The sequence below is a fragment of the Ambystoma mexicanum genome, chromosome 4p, assembly GCF_040938575.1.
Source record: "Ambystoma mexicanum isolate Mex_15411 chromosome 4p, UKY_AmexF1_1, whole genome shotgun sequence".
NCBI classification, from domain to species: Eukaryota; Metazoa; Chordata; class Amphibia; order Caudata; family Ambystomatidae; genus Ambystoma; species Ambystoma mexicanum.
In genome coordinates this window covers 994267917-994283120 of record NC_090927.1, presented here as the reverse complement: position 1 = coordinate 994283120, position 15204 = coordinate 994267917, and the positions used below count along the sequence as shown (strand labels likewise).

At 44.4% G+C, this 15204-nt stretch overlaps 1 protein-coding gene across 2 annotated transcripts in view; it reads left to right on the top strand.

Annotated features, from left to right (window-relative positions):
- CRYBG1 (crystallin beta-gamma domain containing 1) overlaps positions 1–15204 on the top strand; it is a 1845005-nt gene that overhangs the window by 1186447 nt on the left and 643354 nt on the right. For both annotated transcript variants that reach the window (XM_069606577.1, XM_069606578.1), the window contains 2 exons: positions 10767–10893; positions 10980–11125. In XM_069606577.1, coding sequence (XP_069462678.1) covers positions 10767–10893; positions 10980–11125 — 273 coding nt within the window. The remainder of the gene's footprint in view (positions 1–10766; positions 10894–10979; positions 11126–15204) is intronic.

Below are 15204 nucleotides of genomic sequence, written 5' to 3'. Positions count from 1 at the left end.
TGGCGGTTCGCACTATCGGTTTAGAGTTCTGCCATTCGGGCTGACCTCCGCCCCAAGGGTTTTCACCAACCTGATGGCGGGAGGGGCAGCAAGTAGTATCAGGAGATGTGGGATCCAGGTCTACCCCTACCTGGATGACTGGTTGATCAGGGCTCGTTCACCCGAGCAGGCCCAGGAACATTTCAGTATCACCTGCCACTCCCTACACAGACTGGGCTTGTCCCTCAATTACAAGAAGTCCCATATAATACCATTCCAAAAACTCCAGTTCATCAGAGCGGTCTTCGATACTTCCTCTGGGAAAGCCTCGCCTCCCGAGGCGAGAGCTCAACACATTCAGCAGATGGTTGCAAAATTCCAGAATGCCCAACATCTTCCGGCCTTCGATTTTTTGAGGTTGCTCGGTCTCATAGCAGCCTGTATTTTCCTGGTGCCAGATGCCCGATTGAGAATGAGATCCCTTCAATGGGATCTCAGAACTCAGTGGTCCCAATTTTCAGGGAATATGTCGGATCAACTGCAGGTTCTGAGCAGAGTTGCTCAAGACCTATGTTGGTGGGCTTGCGAGGATACCATTCTCAAGGGAGAATCTTTTTGGCAAGCATGGCCAGAGATAACGGTAGTGATGGACGCCTCACACCAACGAACTGACAATCAGCGGTCGTTGGTCTCCATCGGAGTCCAAACTACACATCAACCTTTTGGAGCTGATGGCAATCAGACTAGCACTGAAGGGCTTTCTGTCATCTGTACAGGGAACGAATGTCCTGATAATGATGGAAAACACAGTGGCAATGTATTACCTCAACAAGAGAGGAGGTGTAGGGTCACTACTACTGTGCAGAGAATCAATGCAGCTCTGGTTCTTGGCAATACAAGAAGGAATCTCTCTGTCAGCAGTTCACATAGCCGGAGAGCAGAACATGGCGGCGGACGCTCTGAGCAGGCAGAGCCCAGTCTCCCACAAGGGGGAACTAGCTTTGGAAGTCCTTCAATATATCATCACCCTTTGGGGAACCCCTCAAGTGGATCTGTTCGCGACCGATGTCAATCGAAAGTGTGATTATTACTGCTAAAGGGAATTTCTTCCAAGAGGAGCTCTAGGGGACGCGTTCGTATTGGACTGGGAATTTCCACTCCTGTATGCGTTTCCTCCAGTCCCTGTGATTCCTCACCTAATCAGAAGGTTGAGAAAGTTCAGGAAACCGATGTTTCTAATTGCCCCGGATTGGGCTAGGAGGACGTGGTACCCGGACCTTCTGGATGGAGGATGCGGTACCCGGACCTTCTGGGCATGTCCATCTGCCCTCCAATACGTCTTCCAAAAAGAGAGGACCTTCTCTCGCAAGAGGAAGGTCGGGCTCTCCATCCAGAGGTCAAGACATTCAGCCTTCATGCATGGTTTCTGAGAAGCTGAGATATAAGTATTGGGACCTTACGGATGACGTAATGGAGATTTTGCTTTCGGCCAGAAGGACAGCAACCAATTCCTTGTACTGTTGTCATTGGAATAAATTCAGTAACTGGTGCAAGGACAAGAATGTGGCCCCTTTTCAATGTGGCACTCCTATGGTGCTTTCTTTTCTGTTACATCTGGCTAATCTGGAGCTCCAGATTGGAACCATAAAAAGGATACCTGGCAGCGCTTTCCATTTTTAAGCGCTCGTCTGAAGAGGTCTCCTATTTCAAAATAACTTTAATTGTCTCCTATTTCAAAATAACTTTAATTGTTCAATTTCTGAAGGGACTAACTAATGTGTACCCTACAGTCCCATTTTTATGTCCCTGCTTGGGATTTAATCCTTGTGTTAAAGTTTCTTAAGTTGTATACCCTTTGAGCCTTTACATTTCTGCCCGTTAAGGCTCTTAACTCTCTTTTTGTGGCATCAGCCCGCAGGGTAAGTGAGTTGCAGGCTCTTTCATGCATGCCGCCTCATACTATGTTTCCATAAGCATAAGTCCTTAGAGTTAAACCATCATTCCTGCCGAAAGTAGTCTCTGACATTGATCTGTCGCAAAAGATAACACTCCCAACTTTCTAACGTCCGCCTCATTTGGACAAAGAGGAAGAGAGGCTGTTTGACTGGAACCAAAAAGGGCTCTGAGTTCGGCGAAAGGGCGAGTACTGTGCTGTTTTGCTGTGGAAATCACTGTGGAATACCCTCCTGTGCCCCGCGTTTGCTGTGGAGTGTTGACGTGGGTAAACAACCGAGGTGCGTGTGCCTTTAAGTCAGCAGCAGGAGGATCAGCTGACTTTAAAAGAGCCGCCTCCACGCCCTTGCGGCGTAAGCCCTCGGCGAAAGGGCGAGTACTGTGCTGTTTTGCTGTTCTGCGTGGTCTGCGGCTGGAGTCTCTGTCGGACTGCTTGAATTAAAGATCACGCCCGCTGCGGTCTTGACGTATGCCGAGTCCTTGACACAATCTGTTCCAGCAACACCGACTCTGATGCACCTTGCTAAGACACGCGCACAAACCAGGAAATGGACCTCAATGGACGCACACCCTGACTCCGAGAAGACAGCTGTAGCTCTCTGTGGGGAGCTGAATCTAACAACTGTAAGTACTCTAAGCACACAAGCCATCGCTGAGATAGGCGACGCTACTCGCCCAATGGTCGAGGTTGTTATTAACAATGCTGAAACAAACGTTGAACACGCTTATGATGCCCCAATACATATGGCCTTTGAGCAGTGTCCACCGCACAATCTAACTAACAGCACTGAGCCTACTTCAGGGTCAGTGTGTTCAGATAGCTTAGTGAACAATGCCTGTCATGTTAACCACGGCTCAATGGCAAATCCAAAGTCTGACCTCACGGAAGAGGCACTGGTGTCAACGTCGGTCGTTGATCACATTCGAAAACACAGCGGTATCGACGAAAGTCGTCTGAATACACTGTGTTCTGTGGACTCTAACACTGGGGAGATTGGCGTAACGAACCTTATGGAACTAGATGAATGTAATAGCAAATTACACGTAACACACATCAACCCTGAGACCATGGTCGATAGGGATGGAGGGAACCCACTACCTCCTTGTTGTATGTCCACTGATGCCGTAGATTTTCTCAACCACGACGGTTTTTCTGACAACGAAGTATCGGTCATACCAACAACAAATACATCAAACACCTCTTGTGCCGAAATTCCTCAAAGAGACGATTTGAGCAGAAAGGCACCAATGCTCTCTGCAGTACCTAACTTGGAAGCTCGCACTGAGGCAGCTACAACACAAGGACCCGGGAACCGTAGACCTTCATTAGACATCGCCAACAAGCTAATTACTGATCTAGCACTAATGACTAAACTCCAACAAAACCGACATGTTGAAATAGCGAATCAAGGTCACTTGACGTTCACAAACGAACGGTTAGAACAAGTGATGTACGAAGCGACACAAAGCGGCCCCCAAAGTGTCACACGTACAGCAACTGTTGGAACCAAACGCAGTTGGACAAACACAGACAGTTTATCACCGCTACGCTGCTCTCAGGTAAAAAAAACAAAAGTTATCTCCACTTCAGATCTCCTCAATGATCAAACGAGTTCCGAATCTTCCTTAGTTGAACACGTCGAATGCTCTAAAACCTCTAGACACCAACACCTACAAAATACTTCTGTCTCAGAAACTTCTTCGTCCGACTCCTCGATCATGGAGCGTCCTTACCCTAAAATCAGATCTTGCAGACGATCAAACTCCTCAAAACAAGTACGTATGCCCAATAAACAAGAGATCCCCCGAAATGCACCTGTCTCTAAAGACCTACAAGCTGTTATCATAGCATCTATGGGAATCTCCATTGCGCCTTTTCTAAAACTCTACGAGCAGATGAATGAAAACATAAAAGATCTTACAACCTTAACTGCCCTTCTCAACACAAAAATAATCGAACTAGAAAGGAATGAAACGAAACATTATACCAAATTAACCTCTACTAATGACAAAATTGACTGTATTCTAAACTCTGTCTGTAGCTTTACTGCAAACAACAACGAAGACAAAAAACTGCTGGCAGAGGTAGCACGGGAAGCCTTAAAACTTTTCAAAGAACATCCTGGGAAGTCAGTGTGTAACACAAACTTGGAAGCAACTGATTCAGTTAAGACGCATAGCGACACAGACAGTGCGTTTGATGCAACAATTACAACACAGCAAGGAAACCGAAATGCGATGAGCTATAACTCAGACACCCAAAAACTAAACACAACGACTCAGTCGGACAAGAATGCAAACAAGACTGGTGGTCCACACTCGCAGAAAGAGTGCGTTCTCTCTGTGTCTAAGGTGTGTGATAAAGACTCCTCCTTGCAAATGATAGCCACATTTGATGAGATGGTTGAAATCAGCAGCCAACCGTGCAATCCTGCAACTGCTGACCCTCAACTGGGATCATCTTCAGGAAGCAAACCGGTCTCAAAGCAAAAGGGTGCAAACGATGACATAATACCGACAAGACTGAGTGCTGTGCCGACCTCCGCCAGTGTGGAGGTATACGACATATTCAAAAAAACCAAACGGCTGTCAAAACCAGAGCACACACTCTCAGTTGGGAAGTCTGCCAACTGCGAGAAAAAATCTAAAAACTTACCGTCCAAGGATATAAGATGTGCAAATGGTTCCAGAAAATGTCTGCGAAACCTGAAAACAGTGAATCTAACAGTTGCTGGTACGAGATGCAATTTCTCCAACCCTGCCAACCCAAAAACCCTCCAAAGAAGTGTAAACACTAATGTCAAAACCTGTTCTCCCGAAAGAACTTCAGATGATGATCTGGATTTGATAAATCTATCTATATACGACGGTGATGAAGTAAACCAAACAGACGATCTGATAGATCTTTCAAATGAGAGCTTACCCTCACAACATGTAGGAGTGGAAGCCTCCCATCCAAGTAATAACATTGAGAAGGATCAGTCCAACGTCTTACTTGATACTCAAAAAGCAACAAAGACACGACGCACATGCACGATCATCAGTGCTGTCGACACGATCTCTGACCTGAATCACAACCCGGACTCACCATTTGTAACAATGGCTGAAAGACGATCCAAACCGGCGGCCATAAGCTCCAAGGATCTTGAACCTGTAACAGGCCAATCTACGGTTTCCAACATGTCCGCAAAAAAAGGTTATTCCAACGATCCCCGAAGCAAACGGTAATCCTGACTCACCTTTCGAAACACTAGCTGAAAGGCGGCTCAAGCTGGTGTCGAAGAGTCGGAAGGACCTTGACTGTGCTAGCAGTCAGGTGGAGGTCTCCGACAAATCCACAGAAACTGGAAAAAGTGGCTTGACTAGTTCAGGACGCTCGACCCACCAATGCCAACCTGTGTACAAACAGCTGAGAGACGAAACTAAACCAAGTTCTAAAAACATGATGTCTAAATCAAAAATAACAAAAAAGGAATCTTCTTTTGAAAAACTAATTATAGAAAGACTTGACTCCTGTGATAATATGATCCTAAATCGACAATACTTATCCAAACTATTTTACCTGATACCGAGTCTGTGAACACTCAACTCTGATGACGTGAAAATAGTGGAGTTTCACTGTGAAGAAAGAAACGATACGGTGACTCTACACCTTGCTTCCAAAGTTATTCGCGAGATACTGCTGGATGCGGTACCTGCACTTTTGTCCCTAGGTTTCGACCTATATCCACAAAGCCTAGTTGACAAAATGCCAGAGCCTTTTCTAAATAATACATATGACAAAGGCCAGGAAAATCTAAAGAAAAGAACAACTTCGAGTACAAAATCCAAAGAATACAAAGACTCGAAATCCGGCACATCAACTCGAACTGAGACCAAACCAATGGACTCAGAAACAACTCAGTTCTACTTAAATGACCAAATCCAAATAACTGTTGAAGGTCTGAATAAAAACATCGGAACAACTCAAAAGAATGACGTAGAAAATGGAAACTGGGCATGGTTAGCTGCAAACCTAAATAACAAAAACCATGATTAACGCTGAAATCGGAGTTCACCTCAGTGCTTTAATTTCGGATCTTGGAACACACAGGGTTTTGTTCACCTATTCAACTCCCCTTGGATGAACAACTTAGACCTGATTTGTCTACAAGAAACTTGGCTGACAACCTGTCCGCTGTCGCCTGCCTTCGAGATAGTGGCAAATCCAGCCATTAAGCCACCCAAAGGTAGGCCAATGTCTGGCCTTTTGATAGCGGTCAAAAAGGATCGCGGACTCAGAATAATTGAGACAGAAAATGTTTCATCGTATATACAAATTGCTAAAGTGGGTATTACCTCCCTCTACAAATCAGAGTCCATGTACATAATTAATCTCTATTGGAATCATACTACAACTGGTGCTGTCAAGTTTATAGACCAGGTGACCGCTATATTGGACAACCTAATGGAAAATTCAAGCATGCCATCGATTCTTCTATGCAGTGACCTCAACGTAGACTGCCTGAATTTGAATACTGCGTCAAAAATAAACTACGTGAATCACAAGGTCAACGAAAAAACGGGACAGCTTTGGATGAACGAAATGAACTTGAGAAACCTTACACTTTTGAATGGGAACACACCGGGTGATATCCCGGCACAGCCCACATGGAGACGAGAAAATCAATCTTCAACTATAGACTATCTCTTCGTGTCTGAAGACCTTGCAGCCAAAGTACATCGGCTCGAGATCACCAAAATGAAACACAGTGATCACGACATGCTAAAGATGTCGTTCAATGCCTATAGCCAGACATCCCAACAATTATGGCTCCATGACACCACGTACCGATCCGGAAGAATTTGCCTTAACTTTAAAACCAAAGATATAAACTCGGTAACATCTGCTTTGGAGGACACTCCAGGCGTGATTGAATATCAACACATGTTGATCCAATTTGTGCAATGCAAACAAGGCCTTAAACAACAAAAAACACTGCACAAACATAAGTTTGATCTACAAGTATTGCAACAAAAACGAACTCTACGTAAAGAAATAAGGATGTTACCTAGAAGTAACAAAGAATTATGCGACGCAGCCAAAAAACGTATAACGCAAAAATACAGAAATTGGAGAAATAATTACTACGCTACAATCCTGCAGAATGACTCCGAAGAGATGATGTGCAAGCTCAAAAATAAAAACTCAGCTGAATTTTGGCGTGTAATAAACAATCTTGCCGCCCCACAAATAGCACTACAAGTATCTCCAATTTGCCAAGAAACTTGGGTTAAACACTATACGAACTTGTTTAACACACTTGAAGTGGAAAATAAAAGCACAACCGAGCATAAAATCCCGTGGACACTGGAGTTCGACATAAATGACATTACAAACTCAATTAAGAACTCCAACGCATCAAGAGCTCCAGGGCCGGATGGCCTCACGAACCACACAATGAAACAAAACCCGAAAGAATGGGCAAAGCTCTGTTTACTCCTCTTCGAAAGAATAAAAATAAAACGAGCTACCCCAAGATCTTGGAAAAATGCTATAATTGTGCCAATCTTCAAAAAGGGGAACAGACTGGACCCGAGAGACTATCGACCTATCGCCTTGTTAGATGTAATAAGAAAAATCTACGCAACTCAACTTCAACAAACCTTAAAATCGTGGGCACTTAAAAATCATCGTAATGACCCACGACAAGCGGGTTTTGTTAAAGGCGTAGGTTGCGGTCTTAAAACCCTTTTGCTGAATCTCTTAAAAATGGAGTCAATACGAACTAACACTTCCATCTATGTCGCATCTATCGACTTTTCACACGCTTTCGATAGTGTTGACCGCCACATTCTGTCGGAAAAACTCAAAGCTTGGAAGTGTCCAGCGGATCTTATAGACGCAATAAAAGAGCTCCATTCTAACACCACTGTGCAAGTCAGACTCGACCAAGGAGGTTCCTTATCTCCTTTGATTCCAACTTATAAAGGAGTGAAACAAGGATGCCCCTTGGCTGCAATTGTGTTCAACCTCTTTATTTCCGACATAGGGGACGCATTAAACGAGGTAACAGCTTTTCCACCTAAAATTCACGGCTCGCAGTTGGGTCACTTGTTGTATGCTGATGATCTATTAATCCTGGATGTCACACCGGTCGGCCTACAGCAAAAACTAGATGCCTTAGAAAGATACGTAATGGAAAACAAGCTCTGTCTAAATAAGAAGAAATGCGAAATCTTGATATTGCGCAACCTGTCAGCCTATAAAAAGAGATCAACCCAATTTGTGTGGTACCTGGAAAAAATACCACTCGGGATCTCCACTCACATAAAATACTTGGGATCCATAATAAGTGCACACATAAATGACAATCCTTGGGTTGAGGCCACCAAAAGTAAATGTCAACAACTGGCTTGTCAGGCCGCGATCATAAACAAAAAATTCGGGAAATTTTCTATAAAACCTGTGATCAATTTCTACAGACAAAAAGCAATACCGGCCCTGATCTATGGTGCTGAAAATATGTTCGGCTGCTCATACGAGTTATGGAACACACTTGAAAACAACTTTTGGACCAGAGCGTTACACATCTCTAAAGGATGTCCGACTAGCAACATAAGATTTGAACTGGGACTGACCTCCATACAAGCGAGAGTTTGTTGGAATGCTTTAACTCTATACAGGAAGTCACAGCTCGCCAATGCAGCCCCTCCATTAAACATAATACATAAGCCGGACTCAGAGCCCGAATACACAATGCTTGCTAAATGGAATCGGCAATGCACTGAAATTCTGGACGCAAATGACATTACCATTACTACCTTACTTGAAAATCCTGAGAAGGCCAAGCGTAAACTATGGAGCGCGGATTGGCATCAAACCTGTACTGACAGATCTAGCTCTCGTCTCTTGAGAGAAGTTCCACCAGAAGCCAGAGAGCTAGACAAACTACAACCGTATCTGACGCAATTTCCTGATCAGAACTCAAGATTATTATATCTGCACTTCCGGCTCAATCTGTTCATGACAAAAGACCGTACAGGTACTTGGCTACGTAAGGAACCTGTCGACTTAATCTGTCGCTTTTGTAAACGTTCGACAGAGACACTAAAACACTTGACGTTGTTCTGCCCTGAATTTCGCTCCTTGCGAACAAAGTTATTCGGACCGCTCTTTGAGGCACGAAGTACCTACACAGCTGATGATTGGTGGAATGTTATGTTTGAAGGTGCTGACCGAAAAATTATGTTTGGTCTAGTTCAACTGTTGAAGGACTTGAAAATCCGGCTAAAAGAGCAGATCTAGACAGTAGGAGAAGCCGACTGACAAAGCGTCTAAACAACATATGTTTGGTGAAAGAAGTAGGAAGAAGTGTATCTTGCTAACTGTTTTAAAGGTTTTTCTTGTAAACCATATACAACTAATAAAAAAAAAATAAAAAAAAGGGCTCTGAGTTTTTACATTACAACAATGCCAAAATGTCACCATGATGATCAGCTTTTGTGGGATATACCGGTCCTAGATTGGGGACTAGCAGTAACTAAACAAACCATATTCCAGTGAATTGCACCGGCTATTAGAGAGTGCTACGGCGTTGCTTCAAAGGACCTCCCGGAAGGGTTTCAAGCTCATTCCTTGAGGGGCATGGCAACTTCCGCGGCTCTTCAACGGGGTGTCCCTGTAATTGACATCTGCTCAGCAGCAACTTGGTCATCAATTCATACCTTTGTTAAGCATTACTGCTTAGACTCCTCTTCTTCTCAAGAAGGTTTTTTTGCTAAGGCAGTCCTTCATTCCATTCACGATAAATCGAAGTAGTACTCCCTCATCCAAATTCTCACCGCTTCGGGAGTCTATATGAGGAATACGTGGGAGGACACAATCCATTTGAAGAACAAGTTACTTACCAACTGGTAATGTTCTTTTGACTGGATGTTCCTCCCACGTATTCCTCATCGCCCCTCTCAGCCTACCCCACCGTGCAATTTACATTTATTATACTCTGCGTTTCCTTAGAGTTTGCGGTCAAGGGTACGCCTGGTTAGTTCCTCGATTGATGGAACGAAAAAGTAGAACTGAAGCCAACGGGCACGGCACAAGCTACTTATACTACTGATGACATTGACACGCCACGGCAGCCCTCAAGGGAGATCAACGCCACGACATCGTGCACAGCGCCCTCTGACGAATTTTATTTTTCCTGAAGCAGCAAAGCTGGCAAGATACGAATATCAAAGATGAGGAATACGTAGGAGGAACATCCAGTCAAAAGAACGTTACCAGTTGGTAAGTAACTTGTTCATCACTTTGCTCTTAATACAGATTATGGAGGCAGGTCTTAACGTGCTTGTACTTGATCCCTGTGCATTTGTCCTCAAAGTAACTGGGAGAGTCCTACTAGTGCAGTGGGAGAAGCGTATAGGGGAAAGGCTACAGTTTGTTGCAAAGCTTATGTTGGAGGTGTTTACTGTTAAGTTGTGGTGTTCTGTTTTTCAAATTATAGTTTCCAAGTATACATTTTGATTTAGTTTTTTTAACCTTTTTTTTATTGCGATTCTGTTTACAGAAACCTTACACATCAAATCATTTAGTCATACAATGTTTATAATATTAGATCATTAGTACGAACATTTTCTTGCTCATTCTTAAAATTGATCTCGTTTTGTTGAGTCTAGAAAGCCATTATTTACTAATTATGGCACCAGTTGAAAGCATTTTTAACCTTAATACATTACTTCAGTTTTTATATTTAGTTCATGGTCCAACTAATTCAACTGTTTTCTACTAGGCATTAAAGAAATGCAAAACTGTTCATGTTTAAAAATCAATGTTTTAAAAAACATTTTTGTAGTTGGGTCGGCTATGAAAATCCAGGCTTTGAGGGTCGACAGTATTTGCTGGAAGAAGGAGATTATCCACATTGGAGTGACTGGGGTGGCTATAATAACCAGCTTCAATCTGTTCGTCCTATTTTAGCGGTGAGTTCCCAATGTCCCACATTTCAATTTGTGAATAGGATTATAAAAAGTGGCATCTATTGACCTATGTCTCTTTACCCCAATAGGATTTTTCCACTGCACACATGATAATGTACAGTGATAAAGACTTTGGAGAAAAAGGTTCCAATATAAATGTTTTAGGAATCATTTCTAATATGGAAGACACTGGATATGGATTAAAGACTCAATCTATCCATGTTTTGAGTGGTGTGTAAGTAGACTTTTTTGTTTTCTTTTATATTTTGGTCCTGTTCTGTTATGTGGTTGTTCAGTCTTATCAACCTATATATTGTTTGTTCTAGGAAATGGTTCTGCTCAGCGTTGGTTTTGGCCAACGTGAGGGGAATCTTACTTATTAAAAGTACTATTGACAGGAAATTACAAATTACACAATGAGTCGTTGTGCAGGTTAATAGTACAGAAAAGATGTCAGTTGAGCCTTCAGGGTATGTAAAAAACTATTATAATGGATTGTGTTCTCCCATGTTTTTCTTATCTTTGATATTTCCGATAACCTGGTAGCAACTTTAGAAACTTTTTATAGCAGAGGGCACTGTGCGTGGTCGACTAAATGTCCCTGGGCGGCTTCCATCCCGCTCTCGACCGTGATGACGTGGACACTGGTATAAATAGCATGCACTTCGCACATTGACTCAGTTCCGTTTTTCCAAATGCACAGCACGCTTTGAACGGTTCATAATCACCTCAGTGATTTATCAACTGCATTTTTGTCCTAATCTTTCGAAGAATGTCTACTCTGAACATCTGATTTAAAAGGTGTACAGACTGCGGGTCGACGATGTCCATCACCGATCCGCATCGAATATGCCTTTGGAGTCTTGGAACCGGCCACAAGGTTGATGATTGCCGCTCATGCCAGTCAATGATCGTTAAGACCTTGAAGGAGAGGGTGGGGAAGCTCGCCTTGGGTAGGGCCCCATTGAAGTCTCCTTTACTAGCTTGTCCAAGATGAGGTTGTCTGATGAGAGAAGTTCGAGGGATATTTTAGATTTGCAGGAGAAGAAGCGCTCAAACCATTTGAATAGCTCTCGGTCAAGAAGTTTTTCTCGGCACTCGTCATCGTCAGACTCCCAAAAGCAGTCGAAGAAGAGGCGTCATCGATCTCACTTATCCTCTTCAGACTCCTCACCTGATAGGAAACGGGTACATTTCCCTGATAAGTTGGCATCAAAAGCCGAATGGGAGGGTTTTCGCCTCCAAATGATTAAGTGTTTGAGAAGGCGGCTTCTCCCACCCCTTCAAAAGAACCGAAGAAGGCTTCGGACCCCATTGCACCTCGTAAGGCTGATAGCGAGTCAATTGAAGCTGCTGCTCGCTTGCCTTTGAGCCTGAGCAAGAAAGCAGCAAAGCAAAGCTTCCTCGAGAAGCATCGAGAGGCTCAGAGGTTCGAGATGCATTGAAGCCTAAGCCTCTACCTTCCGCTCCCTCAAGGGAGTTTGTGTCAAGTCCCCCGACACCGAGACTGTTGAAGTCGAAACTATCAACGTCTTCGACGGATCTCCATGAGCTAGATTTTTTAGGAGGATGTGGAGGACGAAGATACTGTTATGCGTGTGGGTCAACTGACCATCTGAAACGGGATCCCAGATGTAAGGGTAAACCTTCAGGGGTCCACACGACCTCCTTAGCCTTCATCCCTGAGGGACAAGTTCATATGGCAAGTGGAAACTTTCATCTACTGGCTGAAGACCCCATTGGAGTCTCAGCCAGTGTTTCTAGTCCCTGGGTCTGTGGGAACAGCAGAATTTAGATGTGCATAACTCTATTCCAGATAACAGAAAAGAATACTACAAGGAAAGTGTACTTGTGAATGGTCAGTACAACAATATTGTTGCACTGACCATTCACTTCTCTTCCATCTCATCTGATCACCACCTTAAACTCTCTTCCTGTCTTACTGCCATTAAAAACTGGATGTCATCCCGCTTTCTTTCCCGCAATACTGATAAGACTGCCAACACTCTTCCCCCTCCCTCTCCTCCACCTTTCATTCACTCCCCCCCCCTCTGATCTTCCTAACTCTGCCCACGCTCGCAATCTAGGCATTCACTTTGACTCCTCCCTCTCCTTTTCCCACCATATTTCTCTTACCTCTCGCGCCTGTCGCTACCACCTCTTTAATATTTGCAAAGTCCGCTCACCTCTCACCTTCTATGCTACTAAACTTTAATCTCCTCCCTTATCTTCTCTTTCCTCTTCTACTGCTCCTCTTTACTCTTTGGCCTACCTGCTTCTCACCTCGCCCCCCTCAAATCTATCTACCATTCTGCCGTCTGTACCCTTTGACTCCTTACTTCCCATGACTCCATTTCTACTTCGCTTTCCTCCCTTGGCTGGCTTCCCTTTCACTCCCAACTTAAATTTCATTTCCTCTGCCTAGTCTTTAAATCTCTCCATGATGTTGCTCCCCCTTATTTCTCCTCTCTCCTCTCTTTCTACACTCCTACCCGCTCCCTTCGCTCAGCTGACCACTTCCTTCTCACTGTTCCTCCTTCCCCGTGTGCCTCCTCCCGTTTCCGCTCCTTTCAGCTCCTTGCCCCCCTGCACTGGAACTCCTTACCCCTCTCAATCCGCTCTATACCTACCTTCTCCTCCTTCCGCACTTCCCTCAAATCTCTCCTTCTCCATTCCCCGCCATGAAACCCTACCCTCCTCTCATTCCCTCTCCTTCCCTCGAATGTTCCATATGACCCTCTACCTTCCCCTTCCCCTACCCTCCCTCACTCTTGCCCTTATACTCCTTTTGTTTCCTTCCTCCGTCCCTTCCTCACCCTTCCCTCACAGTTTAATTGCTCTACTTACTGTTTTGTTGGTTTGATTCATAATTGTAAATTGCTTCTACTGTTATGATGTTATATGTATCCTGTTGTTAAAATGTAAAGTGTTTTGGATTAAAGCGCTATATAAACACAATCAATACAATACAAAACAATACAATATGACTGTAAGAATACCTGTTAGTTTTCCGAGTGAGGTGCCTGGGAGAGTCCTGCTGGGGAATAACTTAGACTTTTGGAGTTGTATCAAGCACCCCCAGGCCTCCCAGTAAAAGGAAGCAGGACCAGACTAGGAAGGCCTGAGAGCTCACTTTAGAGGACTCTCAGTGGGTTGTTACAGAGGACCCTATAACACCCAATCCACAGGAAGGACACACTTCTACTTCCAGGAAGAAAGAGACAAAGGGGAAACCCAAGGTCTCAGTGCACAAAACAAGGACATACCGAGAGGACAGTCCGAGGTCACAACTGTGACCCCTCCACCAGAGGAGGCGGAGTGTGAGGTTCAACCAGAAGATGGTGAATCGGCTACTGATGACACAGAGCTGGAAGACCTTCCCATTGTTGGAAAGCTGGATCCTAAAGACCATCCTGAGCTGCAGACTTTGCTTGCACAAGGTGGCCCCTGAAGGGCAGACTTCAACAGAGGTCAAAGAGAGTGTCCTACTCTTGAAGGACTTCGCCAACAGGCAGCTTCCCAGCTGGAAGGGCAAGAGCCAGGGAAGCGCAGGTTGTACTGGGAGGATGGCCTCTGCTACAGTGAACCTATTGAGTCTGCCCCAGGAGACTACAAAAGACTTGTAGTGCCCGGCGAGGTGAGACCCCAGTTTCTACAGTTAGCCCATGAGATTCCTTTAGCTGGTCACTTAAGTTTTAAGAAGACCAGGGAAAGAATTTCTGTTTATTTCTACTGGTCCAAGATGGGGTCTGATCTAGATAAATTCTGTAGAAGCTGTCACACTTGTCAGACTTCTGGCAAGAGTGGAGCCAAGAACGTGGCACCTTTTGGTGCCTCTCCCAGCATTGGGAGTCCTTTTTGAGAGGGTTGTAATCGACATTGTTGGTCCCTTAGTCCCTCCCACATCTTCAGGCAACCGATTTATATTGGTTGTGGTAGACCATGCTACCAGGTATCCTGAAGCTATAACTATGAGGATTGTTACTGCCCAGGCAGTGGCTAAGGCCCTCCTTGGTATTTTTACCAGGGTAGGTTTTCCTAAGGAGGTTATCTCAGATTGGGGGACCAATTTTATGTCCCACTACATGCAGGCCATGTGGAAAAACTGTGGAGTGACCTACAAGTTCTCAACAGCCTACCATCACCAGACCAATGGGTTGGTGGAGAGGTTTAATAGAACTATAAAGAGCATGATAAGTGCTTTAGAAGAACCCCTTAGACGAAAGTGGGACCTTCTACTGCCATGCCTTCTCTTTGCTTTTAGAGAAGTCCCCCAAGAAAGGGTTGGCTTCATGGTCATCTCGTTAGAGGTCC